This window comes from Amphiura filiformis, chromosome 11, assembly GCF_039555335.1.
Source record: "Amphiura filiformis chromosome 11, Afil_fr2py, whole genome shotgun sequence".
NCBI classification, from domain to species: Eukaryota; Metazoa; Echinodermata; class Ophiuroidea; order Amphilepidida; family Amphiuridae; genus Amphiura; species Amphiura filiformis.
The window spans coordinates 10,462,779-10,479,073 of record NC_092638.1 but is presented as its reverse complement, the minus strand read 5'-3'; the positions used below and the strand labels follow the sequence as shown (position 1 = coordinate 10,479,073).

The 16,295-nt window shown below is 36.0% G+C and overlaps 1 protein-coding gene and 1 long non-coding RNA gene across 2 annotated transcripts; both read left to right on the top strand.

The window, feature by feature from the left end:
- The first annotated feature begins 1,443 nt into the window (after window positions 1-1,443).
- On the top strand, window positions 1,444-4,023 carry LOC140163473 (uncharacterized). Its single transcript, XM_072186788.1, has 3 exons — window positions 1,444-1,936; window positions 2,132-3,236; window positions 3,855-4,023. The coding sequence occupies exons 1-3, from the start codon at window positions 1,444-1,446 to the stop codon at window positions 4,021-4,023; spliced, it is 1,767 nt and encodes a 588-aa protein (XP_072042889.1).
- Window positions 4,024-13,770: 9,747 nt separating this feature from the next.
- LOC140163926 (uncharacterized) lies at window positions 13,771-15,813 on the top strand. The gene is made up of 3 exons (XR_011860433.1): window positions 13,771-14,029; window positions 15,359-15,502; window positions 15,718-15,813. It is a non-coding gene; the product is annotated as an uncharacterized lncRNA (long non-coding RNA).
- The last annotated feature ends 482 nt before the right edge of the window (window positions 15,814-16,295 follow it).

The window sequence follows — 16,295 nt, the reverse complement described above, 5'->3', positions numbered from 1 at the left end:
TTAGAAAATACGCAATTACCTACAGAATGTAAATTACAAGACAACTCAACATATGCAATCAATTATGAACCCTTAAGATATTGCATACTCGAAAGAGAGGATGGTAATGACCTAGAACCACTCAATGTACAATTGCAAGCAGCATTTACATTGTCAGATTTAAATATACTGATATTTCAATCGTACATGATGGCAATTTACAGGGATTCAGCAACTGGATGCTATATGTTCTTTGATTCACATTCACGAGATGAATTTGGGTTCCCCACAGCAAATAACGGTCATTCAGTACTGTTGGTTTTTTAAGACTTTGACAATTTACATTCTTACCTGAAAGTCTTGTGTTCAAAATTGAAAGTCACAACTGAAATATTCGGTATTCAGTCTGTACATATTCAAATGACCAGCGAAATGTTATCAGAAACTAACATTCACGACGAGGCAGGCTGTTCCACGTGGACCAAAAGTCAAGATATACCACAGACGAAGTCGACAGGACTGTCAAAATACCAAAAGTGGTATCAAAGTTTGACTACCGATCAAAAAAAAATGAAAGACTCGAAAAGAAGCGAAAAATGTCAAAGCAACAATATGAAATAACCGAATACGCAGAGCGCAAAAAATTGCGGACACGTCAAAAATACGAAATTCCTGAAAATGCAGACAACAAACGTAATCAGGCACGTCAGCAATCAAAGAAATCATATGAAATTCCAGAAAAGGCAGACAACAAACGTAATCAGGCACGTCAGCTATCAAAGAAATCATATGAAATTCCCGAAAATGCAGAGAAAAAACGTCAGCAATCAAAGAAATCATATGAAATTCCAGAAAAGGCAGACAACAAACGTAATCAGGCACGTCAACAATCAAAGAAATCATATGAAATTCCAGAAAATGCAGAGAAAAAGCGTCAGCAATCAAAGAAATCATATGAAATTCCCGAAAATGCAGAGAAAAAACGTCAGCAATCAAAGAAATCATATGAAATTCCAGAAAAGGCAGACAACAAACGTAATCAGGCACGTCAACAATCAAAGAAATCATATGAAATTCCAGAAAATGCAGAGAAAAAGCGTCAGCAAACACAGTCAAATATGTACAGGAAAAAAATCGGATATCAGTACAGTAATTTTGCATTTTCAAGAATCGTGTAGAAACGATCAGCTTACTTACGTGTGTCAGATATGTCAACGTATCTTTTTCAAGAGACAAGTCAGGGCACTGTACACTAGCGCATATAATCGGTCTATCCTGGAGCAAAGTTTACCTTGCAACACCGATATAAATGCATTACCCGCAAAGAAAAATGATGAAGTTCATGATCAAGTGTGGATTTGCATGGCATGCCATGATAATTTATTAAAAGACCGTGTGCCGAAGTTGTCAACTGTGAACAAATTAGCATTAGTACAACAACCTCACCAATTAGCCGGATTAAACATGCTAGAAAGACATCTTATTTCGCCAGCTATCCTATTTATGAAAATGATCCCATTGATTAAAGGTGCTCAAAAAGGTATCAATGGACAAGTCGTGTGCGTAAAAGCTAATATTAATAACACAGCTGCGTGTTTACCAAGACTACCAACGGAACAAAGTCTTATCCGGATCAAGTTAAAACGTCGCCTCATTTACAAAGGGCATCATATGTGTCAGGACGTTAATCCAGAAAATGTTAGACAAGCACTTAAATGGTTGAAAGCCAACAATCCGGTATTTGAAGATATCGATATCAACTTTGATCAGTTTGATTCTTTGTTAGACGACCAACTAATTTCCGGCGAACACGATCAAGAAAATGACATCGCAGAACCCCATTCTCCAAATGAGAGTGAACTCGCGACTGAGTCTATAGCTAGTGACAGCACAGAATTGTACGAATACATCAATATTGATGAAGAGCAAGACATGCACGACCAAGATGAGGATAGCAGTGACAACATAGAAATGTACGATGAAGGACAAGACTTGGACAACCATGATAATGATGATGATGATGCTACTAATAATGATGATGACGATGATTGTAGTAATGATGACGATGATGATGATGATCATGACATTACGAACACATCTGCTCCTCTGTATTCCTTTTTGCACCCGGTTGATTTTTCTCAATATCTTGCAGACAAGCATGACGAATCAATCCTCTGTATAGCTCCAGGTGAAGGCAATAGGCCACAAAAGGTTTTGGAAATGGAAGCGCAATCTTTTCCCGCCGAATTCCCGGATGGTTCAAATACTTTCAATGACGACAGAGAAGATAAATTATCGCCATCTCGCTATTTCAATGCACGCATATTGTCAGCAGACAACAGGTTTGCCAGAAACCCAGAATATATCTTTTTTGCGTTGTATGCAACAGAGGTACAACAGATTTGTGACAATATTCAAATTGCACTTCGTAAAGGTAGTACCAAGACTGCAGATGGAAGAAAGATAACAGCTTCAATGTTAAGAAACCATGAAGAAGTGAAGGGTCTGATTCGAAGAGATGAAGGGTATAGATTCCTAGCCAAGATACGAGGAACGCCCGCTTACTGGGAAAAATCAAAGAGAGATGTTTTCGCAATGATACGACAACTAGGAATTCCTACCTTTTTTATCACCTTTAGTGCTGCTGATAGACGTTGGATTGACATAGACAATGGTATCCTAATATCACAAGGAAAACAGCCAATGACCGCAGAACAGCATAAGAACATGACCTGGGAAGATCATTGTAAGATCATAATGTCAAATCCTGCAGCAGCAGCCAGAATGTTTCAGCAAAGAGTCCATACGTTAATTAATGACGTCATTCTTTCTCCAGCCAATCCTATTGGAAAAGTCGAAGACTATTATTACAGAACCGAGTTCCAACAGAGAGGTTGGCCACATATTCACATGATAGCATGGGTGAAAGATGCGCCAGAATTCGATACAGATCCAGACGAGGAAATCGCTGAATTCATTGACAGATATGTGTCATGTGAACTTCCTCCAGAGGAAGACGTCGAATTGCATGAAATAGTATCAAAAGTACAGATGCATACTAAATCCCATACACGGTCATGCAGAAAAACTGGACAGGTATGCCGATTTAACTATCCTAGGCCACCATCGAACGAAACCTTCATTTGCAGACGTCCAGAATCCATAGACGATCTAGATCTTAATGAACTGGAAGCGGAAGTGGAGCGTACAGATAGAAAAGAAAGGGAAGAGAATGCAAAGGAGACTATTAAGAAAATGTGGAAAGAAATTGAATCAGCCACCGATGACACAGATTTTGATGAAATCCTCCAGAAAATACAAATAACACACAGTCAATTTGAAACATGCTTAAGCACACTTGCCAAAAGAAACACCGTCTATCTGAAACGACGTCTCAAAGATCAATGGGTAAACAACTACAATCCTCACTTGATAAGATGTTGGAATGGAAACATGGACATACAGTACATATTAGATCCATTTGCGGCTACAATATACATGCTCTCGTACCTGACGAAGTGTGAAAGAGAAATGGGTGACTTGCTCAGAAACGCACAAAGAGAAGCTAGAGAAGGAATGTCGATGTTCTTACCGAACTTAGAAAAGTTGGTAACGTATACTTGCAACACAGAGAAATCAGTGTAATGGGTGCTATTTACATGGTTTGCAGTATGCCTTTGAAACAAAGCTCACGTAATGTTGTGTTTGTTCAAACTGATGTTGATGGACACAGGATATCGTTGCCACTCCAACAACTTCAAGAGAATGCTGGAAATTCTGAAGAAGTTTGGCAAACTTCTCAAATTGAGAAATACATCGGTCGACCTAAGGTAGCAAAATATGAAAACATGTGCATGGCAAAAGTTCTTCTCTAGTCATTATCAAGTATCTAGCAAAGAAAGTACACAGACAGAAAACGAAACTGATGATCAGACAGAAGATGACCAAAGTGATTATGAAGATGGAAGTGTACCGGAAGAAGGAATTAAGAGATGTCGACCAAAGAAAAAGGCTATCGCATTGTCGGATGCTCAGCGAAAATGAAACAACGAACCACCGGAAAACCAGCTGTCATTCGTTATCCTCGAGTATCAATTCATAGGGATAAAGAGCGTTACCATATGAACATGCTACGTCTATATCTGCCACACAGAAGAAAGCAAATCAAACCTGCAACATATGAAACGTATGAAAGTTATCACTTACAAGGTGGCGTAACCATTAATGGGGAAATCGTTTCAGTTCAAGAAATAGTGCAACACAACATGAAAGAATTCGAACCAGATAACGGTGCCCTAGATAATGCATGGGATGCACTCCAAGAAATACCCGACCTTCAAGATGCATGGAATGCTTTAAATCCACAAGGAGAACAACAACAGCAGGATGATAGATTGGAGCGTAATTTGTACGAGGATTCAGATGACGAGCTTGCTGAAATCGAAATTCCTGAATTACAGCAGCCGCAACAACAACGTCAAGATTTACCGAGGTGTGCAATAGAAACATGCCGTCCTGAAATTACAGAAGAACAAGCAGAATCTATGATGCGACAGTTGAACGACAAACAACGTCAACTATTTAACTATGTTACCAAGTGGTGCAATGACAAGGCCAGTGACCATACCATATCACCATTCCACATTTTTCTTACTGGAGGAGCTGGAACTGGGAAATCACATCTGATCAAGTGCATAACATATTATGCTAGAAAAACCTTTCTTCCAATGACAGAAAATGCTGAGGAAGTGACTGTTTTACTACTTGCCCACATGGGAACTGCCGCCTTTAATATATATGGCCAAACAATCTGCACTGGGTTAAAGATACCTCCCAGAGGATCGCATCATTACACGCCTCTTGCAGAAGAATCTGTAAACACGTTGCGAATGAAGTATCGACACCTACAACTTGTCATCATTGATGAAATATCTATGGTGAGTGTACCACAGTTTGACTATATAAATGGTCGATTGCAACAGATCAAAGGTTGTCCAGACACCACTTACTTTGGCAATGTGTCAATTCTTGCAGTTGGAGATTTTTATCAATTACCGCCTATTTCTCCAAGAACACCATTGTGTCTTCCACGTGATGATATATTAATGGACCTCTGGAACCTATTCAATGTTGTTGAACTGACAGAAATTATGCGTCTAAAAGATGATGTCGTCTTTGCTCAAATGCTGAACAGACTTCGCACAAGGAAACGAAATGAACCAATAAGCGATACTGATATGAAGTTACTTCAGTCACGTACAGTTTCCGGTAACCACGATAACGGACTATCCGCTCCCGATGACGCAATGCATCTATTTTATCGCAACGATGATGTCGATGACCATAATGAGAAAATGCTAGCTACCTTGAGTACACATATACATACGATACAAGCCATTGACATTGATCAAACAGGTGGGCGAATCATAAGAAGAAATGAGCAACCACATAAGACAACACGCAAAGATCGCAACACAACTTTGGCAGATGAACTGAAATTAGCAGTGGGTGCCCGAGTTATGCTGATATCGAACGTTGATGTGACTGACGGTCTGTGCAATGGAGTTTCTGGCGTATTTAAAGGTATCGAATTCTGCAACTCGACAAATATGCCAACTGTCGTATATGTCAAATTTGATAGTTCTCGTATTGGTGCCAAGGCAAGAACAACAGAATTCATCCCACCACACTATCAAGAATGTACTCCCATAAAGCCACGCAAGGAATCGTTTCAGTTGAAAGGAAAGACGTTTACCACAACCAGAGAACAGATACCGTTAAAACTTTCCTGGGCTGTAACCATTCACAAGATCCAAGGACAAACTACGGACAAAGCAGTAATATCATTGAAATACTTGCAGCAGGCAATGGCATACGTAGCACTTAGTCGAGTCACTCATCTTGATGGAATGTATCTGATGAATTTTGATGCCAGAAGAATCTATTGTGATGAAACTGTTGCAACCAATATTGCCAAGATGTCGCAATGTGATCTTTCCGTAGCTAACCCTTTATTAGAAATAGACCACAACAACTATTTCATTATTGCACATCATAACATACAGAGCCTAAATCGACATTTCGAAGATATGAAAAACAATAGCGAGTTCAGAAAAGCTCACGTCATTTGCTTATCTGAAACCTGGTTGACAAGTAGCAATAACCCTGAAACAATTGCAATTGATGGTTATTCATTGGAATCAATCAATTCTGGTAGTGGAAGAGGGGTTGCCATCTATGTTCAAAACAGTGTGAAATACAATATATTACCATTGATAACTGAGCACTCCGATGTATTAGCGATAAGAACATCAGGAAGAACCAACTTGCTGATTGCAGCTATATACAAACCTGTTGCAACAAGCTCAAGAGTATTCAATGATGAAATGAATGAGATAACAGCCCAGATTGAAAATCTAGAAACAGATTTTAAAGTCCTTGTGGGAGACTTCAATCGAAACTTGATAAAAGAGCAAGTCCTGCCTGCATTCAGACAATACAATCAATTGATTGAAGACCCAACTACTACCAAAGGAACTCTTTTGGATCATATATATATCAAACCAACACCGCAGAACTACAATGCTTCAGTATTGACTTCCTACTACAGTTACCATCATCCAACATTTGTTGCCATAAAGTATTAGGAACTTCACAGTCTTGATATTGAAGGATCCACATTGATTTCAGTCAACTCTAGTAACGGTAAAGGAATAATTGAAATGATCATTTAGTGACACTCCAAATTGTATTATTTGCAATTCTATAGAAGACAATGAACACGTTCTCGTGGTACAAAAACAATCATTTTGGTTGAAATTCTCCAATTATATGTATCAATTCATGAAAACGCTTTTAATGTTGATGTATCACTGCATACAATTATTTTTGGATGGAATATCAATGATAAACTTAATATTGTAACCAATATTTCGATTGAATTTGCATCTTTTTCTATATACAAGATTAAAACAAAGAGACCAACAAGTTCCTATTGACAATTTACTTTTTACAATAAACTCAATGATATTATGAAGAACTCGACAAGAAAACTTAAGATATAATGATAAATGAAGTACAATAAAACGAATGTCAAACATGTTCGAATGTTATGTAATATACAAAGTGTAACTCCATCGTGAGTATATTTAATGGTATTGTTTAAAACTGAAAGTGTTTGTTACAATATATATTTGAATTTATATTTGACCATTGTGATCAAAAACACTGAAAAGAGAAAAAATAATTTACAATAATTAATGTGCAATATACTGTATACTAGTAATAATCAATATCTACATGTGCAATAATAGTGTAATGAACACTACAGCAAAAAATCTTATATGCGAAATCAACATTAATGTATTACATAATAAAATGTGACGTATTTTCATCTACAATGCTGTCCAATTTGTTATTTGTATTGAATTATTTTGCAATTATAAATTTGCCATCTTTTTATTATCATAGAGCTCAAAATAGGCTCGTCTGGTCCAGGAGAGCAGGTTTTACTGCTCTCACCGAAACGAGTCTTAAAACTACCGATCCTCAAAAATTGAGGATCTGTGGTTAAAACCAGAATGCGGCAATCTGGATCACTGACGAGGAGCCACATTCGCATTCCCTGATTTGGCCCCCAAGTTCGGCACATTAAAGGGGCATTTCGTGATCCACAGCCTCATCCCCCACTTTTGTCAAAAAAGTTGAGATTTTATATCACTGGAAACCTCTGGCTACATAATGTTTATGTACAAAATATTTCTTGCAAATTAATTCGTTTTGCAAAGATATCGTGAAATTTGAATTTGGAGCAGTGTAATACACATAATCATGCATAACTCGCAAACGCAAATTCGGAATCAACTGAAATTTTGGGAATAGGCTTTTTTCGTGGATATGTACTGAAAAATGTCATAAAAAGAGGATGCTAGGATCACGAAACACTCCTTTAAACAGGAACAAAATTAAAATGGGAACAATGCATTTTGTCGGTGTACATAAGGGTTTTTTTCATTGAGGTCAAAGGTCATTAAGGGTGTCAAAAGGTCAATCACAAATTTTAAAAAAATCAAAATCCATGTATAAGTTCCGATTAGGCTGAAATTCACCAGGAATATTTCTTATCACATCCTAAGCACAATGCAAGACCAGTTGACCCCATCCGTAACCCAGGGGTCAAGTTATATGGGTCAAATTGCGTCTTGTCTTCAGCGTCTGTTGACTCTAGTTCACCATGTCTAAGGCGATCAAATTCGCGATAGCGGCTTTGACAGGTAAGCATCTTTGAACAACAAACAAATTAAATAATAAAACAATTATAATTTTTATTTTTTGTATGTAAAAAAAGTCGGAATTGTTGTCACTAAACTAATTTTATTGCTTCAATGTCATCAAACTTAATTTACGTGTTCGGTGTAACTTATGTTTTTTCTTTACATAGTCATGCCAACTTGACAGATAAAATATTTCAAAATACAACATGAATCAGATGAATTCAAAGAAATCTATTGAAAAATTACTCGGGCCGCAAATTAGATTTTATAACACAATAATAAAGTGACGTGTATATTTTGGAACCCGTCCAAGATTCTAGACAATTTTGAATTTTTGAAGCCAGCTTTTTGAGGCACAATTACTTTTTAAAAACAGAGAATGTAAAGTAATTGCTCCTTTGCGTACATGTATAGGTCTAATAATCTCTGGCCAAAACTCTTAACAATATCATTGAAACACGTGCCTGTATAGCGTAAGAAACTTACGGACGTCTTCGATATGTTCTTATCAATCCCCAAAACAACATTACTTATTCAGACACAAAATGTTTTGCATTTGAACAAGAATTCAGCTTAAAGCTATCGTTGCCAACATAGTCTCCGACATGGTGAAGTGGTGATATTACCTATAAAGTCTACTACATGTAGTATAATAGAGGTTAGCAGTTAAAGTAAAGTGACTAAATTTAAATTTACTCGGCACTTTCAAACTTTTTTCCTTTTTCACCAAGGATCACAGAATGATAACCCAAGCAATAATAGTACCATATTCTTTGTAATTTGTTCATGTACATCAAAACAAAAACCATGCCATCACTTAACTTTCATGTCCGACACATCGTGTCCCATTTACTCGTGAAACCATCACGTATTTTGTGGCAAAGAGTCAATTGTTCTTTGTGTTATTTTCTAAAACGCGCTTGCCGGCTAATTTTCAAACATTTGTTACGTAACAAACGCAATACATGAACAAAAGAGGCCACGATGTTGATGTCGTACCGAATGGGATGAGGTATGGGTGCCAAACTCCAATTTCTAAATCCTGATTTGAATATGTTCCCGTTTGGGCTTTTTTCAAAATTTATAAGGATAAGTTTGACAGCTAGTTGTACCCTCTTTGATTAATCATTCCAGTCCATCGTAATCATTGTAATTCTTCTTTAATTTTAAAAAGATGAGAACATTTTAAGGTAATACTGCTACGTATTAGCTTGTATTCACCATGTAAAAGGTAACCTTCTCTCCTTATCACTATTCATGCTATTGCTCGATGTTGCCATGGGGTCGGTCTTCTAATGGTAATACATCATTGGTACGACATGTGCATTTTATTGCCAATTCCAAAATTTATTGCTGTTCAACATGATTAATACTCCTTCATCAAATTCTTTTCCAAGAATGCATTAAAAATGTTGAATGCAGTAATACCATGCATTTTCAATATTAAACTAGGCTTTTCATAATACATTACGTCTACATCTTACTAACCACATCACATAAAGTAATCATGGTAATTACCCCCCTTAATTATGAGATAATAACTCAAATTCTATACATAAAATGAAGCTAAATGACAAAATAGGCCCAGTATTTTTTTGCAAATTTTGATGCCTCAGGGGCTATGCAATATTCATGGGGGTAAATTTCCAAACTGCTCGCCACAAATCGCTTGCCCTCTTCTCAGCCCGCCAAAAATCGCTTGCCTCCCCTCTCGGCCTGCCAAAAATCCTCACCCCCCCTTGCACATGCCAAATTTATGATTATTTTATTGCATCAGCATCCCCCTCTTTACAAGTGTTTGTGAACGGTCCCAAAAGGAAAATTACATTTTCTGATGTGCTTATTTTCAAACTATTTACCAATATAATGCCATCAACCATAAGCCTTCTCTTCAACAGGCCTGTGGTGTAACATGCTGTTGAATAAAACACATTCCACAAACGGGTGTACCCAGATGTCAAATTGTTCATGGTTGAACCAGTGTACCAAAGCATGACGCAAATATAAATTAGATCAACATTTACACTTTTTTTTTAACCACACAGTTTAGCGTGACTGCTTTGCAAAGGTATGGATAATAAATGGTATACATTGTTCGATCATTTTTGATGGTTGTAAAATTAGAAACATGATAAATGACCAACATTAATCGCGGATTAATCAAGCTCAATGAAATAAGTATAAACTTGAAGTGCTGTTGTTGAAAAATTGACTTTTTTAGGATTGATGATAAATGTTCTTGTAAACACTTTTTAATAAGATCTATATTTACTCCTGCTTTATTATTTTATGGATAAAACCAACTTTGAAAGTCAAACCTGATATCACACTATGATACCACACTTGTACTTTTAAATTCACCGAGAAATGATTAGTAAAATTGATAGTTGAAAAGTGTAAAAAGATTATTAATGGCTTGCAAATACGGAAATGCAAATTGAAATAACCGCGTGAGAGAAACATCTGAACATTATGAACGTGTTATAAACATTGGTTTTGGTCAAAACATTTTAATAACATTTATATAAAACCAACGGGTTATATAAAGCTAATGACTGTAATTTGCAGTTCTGGGCTGTGATTTCAATTCTCGACTGTAATTTTCGGTTCTCGGCTGTGATTTTCAATTCTAGGCTGTAATTTTTTAATTTTCGCCGGTGAGGTGCAATTCTCGACTGTAATTTTCAGTTATCGGCTGTGATTTCCAATTTTTGCCTATAATGTTCAGTTCTGGAATGTGATTTTTAATTGTCGACTGCAATTTTCAGTTCTTGGCTGTGATTTTCAAATTCTCGACTGTAAGTTTCAGTTCTCGACTGTATAGTGTTCAGTTCTGGGATGTAATTGTTAAGTTCTCGACTGTGATTTCAATTTTTTGACTGTAATTTTCAGTTTTCTGCTGTGATTTTCAATTCTCAACTGTGATTTTCAATTCTCGACTGTAATTTTCAGTTCTCAACTGTAGTGTTCAGTTCTGGGCTGTAATTGTTTAGTTCTCGACTGTGATTTTCAATTTTTGATTGTAATTTTCATTTCTTCTCTTTTAGTTTCAATTATCGACTGTAATTTTCAGTCCTCGGCTCTGATTTTCAATTCTTGACTGAAAGTTTCAGTCCCGGCTGTGATTTCCAATTCTCAGTCACTTGTAATGTTCAGTTCTGGAAAGTGATTTTCAATTGTCGACTGCAGTTCTCGGCTGTGATTTTCAACAACTGTAATTTTTAGTTCTCGGCTTTGATTTTCAATTCTCGACTGTAATTTCCCTTCTCGGGTGTGATTTTCAATTCTCGACTGTAATTTTCAGTTCTCGACTGTAATTTCTACTCTGGGCTGTAATGTTTAGTTCTCGACTGTGATTTCAATTTTTGACTGCAATTTTCAGTTCTTGGTTTTGATTCTCAATTCTCGACTGCAATTTCCAGTTCTCGGCTGTGATTTTTTCGCGACGGTAATATTCAGATCACGTCTGTGAATTTCTGGCCAATTGATTAACTTTGCTCGGTAAACACTAAGGCAAATTGTTGTCACTGCGAAAAACGCTAAACACAAAAAAACGCCCGATTACTGTAGTAATAATACATTGAGAAGCAGATCAAAAGTCTCGAACAAAGCTAATAATTTGAGGAAAATTGCAGCAGAAAACCTACAATGCAACGTCAGTTGCAATGTAAACGCGCGGGAAAACCAGACTCCGCTCAATCGAATAAAGTTGCAATTTTCTCAATCGTGACAAATTTCATTTAATATTTTCAGTCATCAATAGCTCGATCATTTCGATTTCTTTAAAGGGCATATCTATTGCAAAAACAAGTATAGGGGAGAGTGGGTAATCCCGAACACCTTTTCATTTAAACCTATTACTACACATTAAAACAACGTAAGATAAAATAAACCATACCAATATCAAGAGTGTGATTACCCGCCGTTCTCCTATGTTCAAGCTTGTTCACGATATCACAAGAGCCTAGAGCTCTTTTCATGTTCGTTCATGTATAAATGCGCGACCTTCAATGGTCAACAAAAGGTTAGCTACCGGCCCATTGAAATTGTTTATTTGCATAATAAATACAATATTGATCACGCTCAAATTCTTAGCTCAAAATATTTTTTTGTAATATCACAATTTACTAATACATAATAAAGAAGCGGCTGATTTTAACCATAAAATGTCTAAAAACCATTAAAGTTGTAATATTTGATTCAGAGGTGTTTTTTCTGATAATAACGTTAGTATACGTTGTGTGCTTTAAGAGTGTTTACAGTTCATTCTCTAAAAGCGGGCACATTTCATTTCATGACGTCAAACTTTTTTCTAGGTCAAATCTGTCTCGTTCGAAGGAACTCACCGCTTACAGTTGGTTTTTGCGGAATATCAATTTTAAACGTCTTATTTTCTCAAAAAGGAGTCATTTTCATTGTCCTCATAATATACCGTGTGTCATAAGTATGTTCCTCCCCCATAGAAAAACCATTTTAACATGCTTTAAATTAAACTTATACAATTAATTTGATATCAATTTGTTACTGGCTGTTGTTTTGGATTAATATAAATGTCACTTAGCAATTTATTTGAAGTTGTTGTCTTTTTATGGTCGATAACCTCCGAAAGTCTGTAAACCTCGGTTATTGTTGTTTTCCATTTAAAATCAAGGTATGCAGACCTTTAAATCTGCCAAAACATACAAAATTAGCTCTAAAAATCTAGAACAACGGCCGACATATTTTTTAGGATTCATTGCAGCTAGTAGCCCAAAGGCAAATAAACAGAGGGGTACTACCATATTGATGCTATGCTCCAGGAAAGTCGGATTATAGGTGGAATGGACCTTCGACACACGGTATATTAGCTTGCCAATGATATGATGTTGTCCGAGCAATATATATGCCCTTTAAGAAGAGTTTGAGCGGTGTTAAGCTAGCGGCGTTTGTGCCCAAATATTGAGAAAAATAAACCACACACTTAGGGAAATAGGAAGGGTTAAATACGTAAATCCCAAGGCTCATTCTAATGAGCCCCCCCCATGTGCATGATTTTCACTATGAGGGGGAAATAACGATAACGTTTATTATTTGTCATAAATAACTCAATACATACATATGGTATTATAAATGTGAGCAGTGGCTTATTGACTCATTTTCTATAGGATAATATTATAAGATAATATTATATATAATATTACTCTACCTAAATAAACTGTATTAAGCAAAATAAGCAAAAGTTACATGACCTGAAGGCTCCGACTCGCCTTGAGCATGTTAAGTGCGGTAGCATACTTCCAACCCAGTAGATAAATATATCCGTATTCTCCACTTGCAAGATGTTCACTATAAAAAATAGAAATTTAGACATGCTAAAATATTTATCTTTTTATGTAGTTCCCTTTTTTTCACACACGCAGTTTGCTTCGATTCGTGTATGTTTTCTGTATTCAGTGCTTTTCATTTTGTACATAATTTCACAATATTGGTTGATGTAGTATAATGTACTTCTATTTCCTTCGATACAGCTCACCTGATTGTTGTGCAGAGCCACCTTTGCGTTCTGGAAAAAAGACCAGATCCTTCAAGAGGTGGTGCCTTGAGATGGTCTCTACCATTTGCAGAAATATGCCTTTGTCAAGGCGTGGTAGCACCTGTATATGCCAAAACTTGTCGAAGAAGGGATGACGAGTTTAAAGGTGACCTGTGGTTTGTCGATGATCCACAGCCACTTACCATTCGACATAACTGGGAAAAAGATATACTTGATCACCTCTTGGACCGCACCCAGTATTGTGGTAAGACTAAGAGCGCTTCGTTATTATTATTATTATTATTGTTATTATTATTATTATTATTATTATTATTATTATTATTATTATTATTATTATTATTATTATTATTGTTGTTGTTGTTGTTATTATTATTGTTATTATTATTATTAATATTATTATTATTATTATTATTATTATTAATATATTATTATTATTATTATTATTATTATTATTATTATTATTGTTGTTGTTATTATTATTGTTATTATTATTATTATTATTATTATTATTATTGTTGTTGTTGTTGTTGTTGTTGTTGTTGTTGTTGTTATTATTATTGTTATTATTATTATTATTATTATTATTATTATTATTATTGTTGTTGTTGTTGTTGTTATTATTATTATTATTATTATTATTATTATTATTATTATTATTATTGTTGTTGTTGTTGTTGTTGTTGTTGTTGTTGTTGTTGTTGTTGTTGTTGTTGTTGTTGTTGTTGTTGTTGTTGTTGTTGTTGTTGTTGTTGTTGTTGTTGTTGTTGTTGTTATTATTATTATTATTATTATTATTATTATTATTATTATTATTATTATTATTATTATTAATATTATTATTATTATTATTATTATTATTATTATTAATTATTGATTATTATTATCCTGGAAACACTATTCAGCAGCTCACAACTGAAAGTAAAAATACAACTTATTTCGGCAGTGGCGGCGCCGGGGTGGGGTGGGGTGAGGTAAATGTCTCGTCTCAGTCAGAACTCTTGTCCCCATGCCCCCAGTAAAATCACAAAATTACGAAAATTTCATTTTGCTCCCCCAATGCCCTCCGAATACAGCCACTGTATTTCTGTAAGATAATTTTCTAAATGTTCGTTATCGTTATTATGGGAAAGAATATCTTACAGTCTTGGTTTTTTGTGCGAATTCTGGTTTTCCGTGCGCTTTTCCGCTCAAATGATTGTAGCTTTATTTAGGACTTTCTTCGACGTTTTGTTGTAATTCAAGTTCGTCGCTGTGTTTCAGCGACATCATCACGCGCGTTTACGTACCTCGCCCACGTACAAAAAACGTATCCCGTCAAATGTCTCTCATCCTACACACAGTTTAGATGAATCGAACCGCGTTCTGTGCAAGTTATTCAATTCTTCATATTTCAAAAACTGTAGTGGAGAGACTAATGCTGCCATATTTCAGTTACTTTTAACAATAATCATACCTATATCGGCAAATGTCGTTTTGTTGTTGTTATTGTTGTTGTTGTTGTTGCTGCTGTTGTTATTTTGTCTTTAATATTGTCGAAAAAACACAATGATTTATTTCTAAATCCTATACACAGCCGCCTGGTCTTCGTGGGATTCCTGGGGCACTTGCAGCATGACATGTGGCGGTGGCACAAGGTATCGGTACAGGACATGTGTTGGGAGTGGTTCATATCCCGGATCTGCTGGTTTTTCAGAGAGTTGCAACACTCAATCGTGTCGTAAGTTTTCAATTTCAAGATTTCTGAAAAGATTAATCGTGTAACTTATTACCAAATATGACAAAGTTAGTGTAACTATGCATGGAGGGGACACTATAATCACACCATATTTCCGAAACTTTGTGTTGTTGTTGTTGTTGTTAGTATTGTTGCTAATGTTGTGTTGCTATTGCTATTTTAACTTTATTTTCGATTTATTCCTGAATCCTAAACAGCCTCCTGGGCTTCGTGGGAATCCTGGGGCGCTTGCAGCAGTACGTGTGGTGGTGGCACAAGGCATCGGTACAGGACATGTGTTGGGAGTAGTTCATGTCCCGGAGCGGGAAGGGCTTCAGAGAGTTGTAACACTCAAGCGTGTTGTAAGTTTTCAATTTCAAATTTTCATAAAGGTTAATCGTGTAATGTGTTAACAAACATGACAAAGTTAGTGTAACTATGCATGGAGGGGACACTATAATCACACCATATTTCCGCAAATTCGTGTTATTGTTGATGTTGTTAGTATTGTGTTGCTATTGTTATTTTGACTTAACTATTCAAGTTGTAACACAATTCTGCAATAGTCTCGGTTTCGAGGCGTTATGGCACTGGGATAGTATTTTGGTGGGTTGTTTTTACTTCACGATTTAATTATATTTTGATCTATGTACGTCTTGTCCACATACCTCTGCTGTAAGTATATCGAATTAGGTGGACAAGACCAAAAAAATCCCAACACCCCCAACGCCTCGAACCGAAGCTAATGCTGCAAACGATGATACAGTCATAATTTCCGATTTATTTACGATATGAG

Coding starts and splice junctions, on each gene's coding strand:
- LOC140163473 (XM_072186788.1), top strand. CDS start 1,444: ATGCTAGAAAGACATCTTATTTCGCCAGCTATCCTATTTATGAAAATG. Junction 1,937..2,131: donor CGACCAAGATGAGGATAGCA/GTGACAACATAG, acceptor AATATCTTGCAG/ACAAGCATGACGAATCAATC. Junction 3,237..3,854: donor AAGGAGACTATTAAGAAAAT/GTGGAAAGAAAT, acceptor GTTCTTCTCTAG/TCATTATCAAGTATCTAGCA.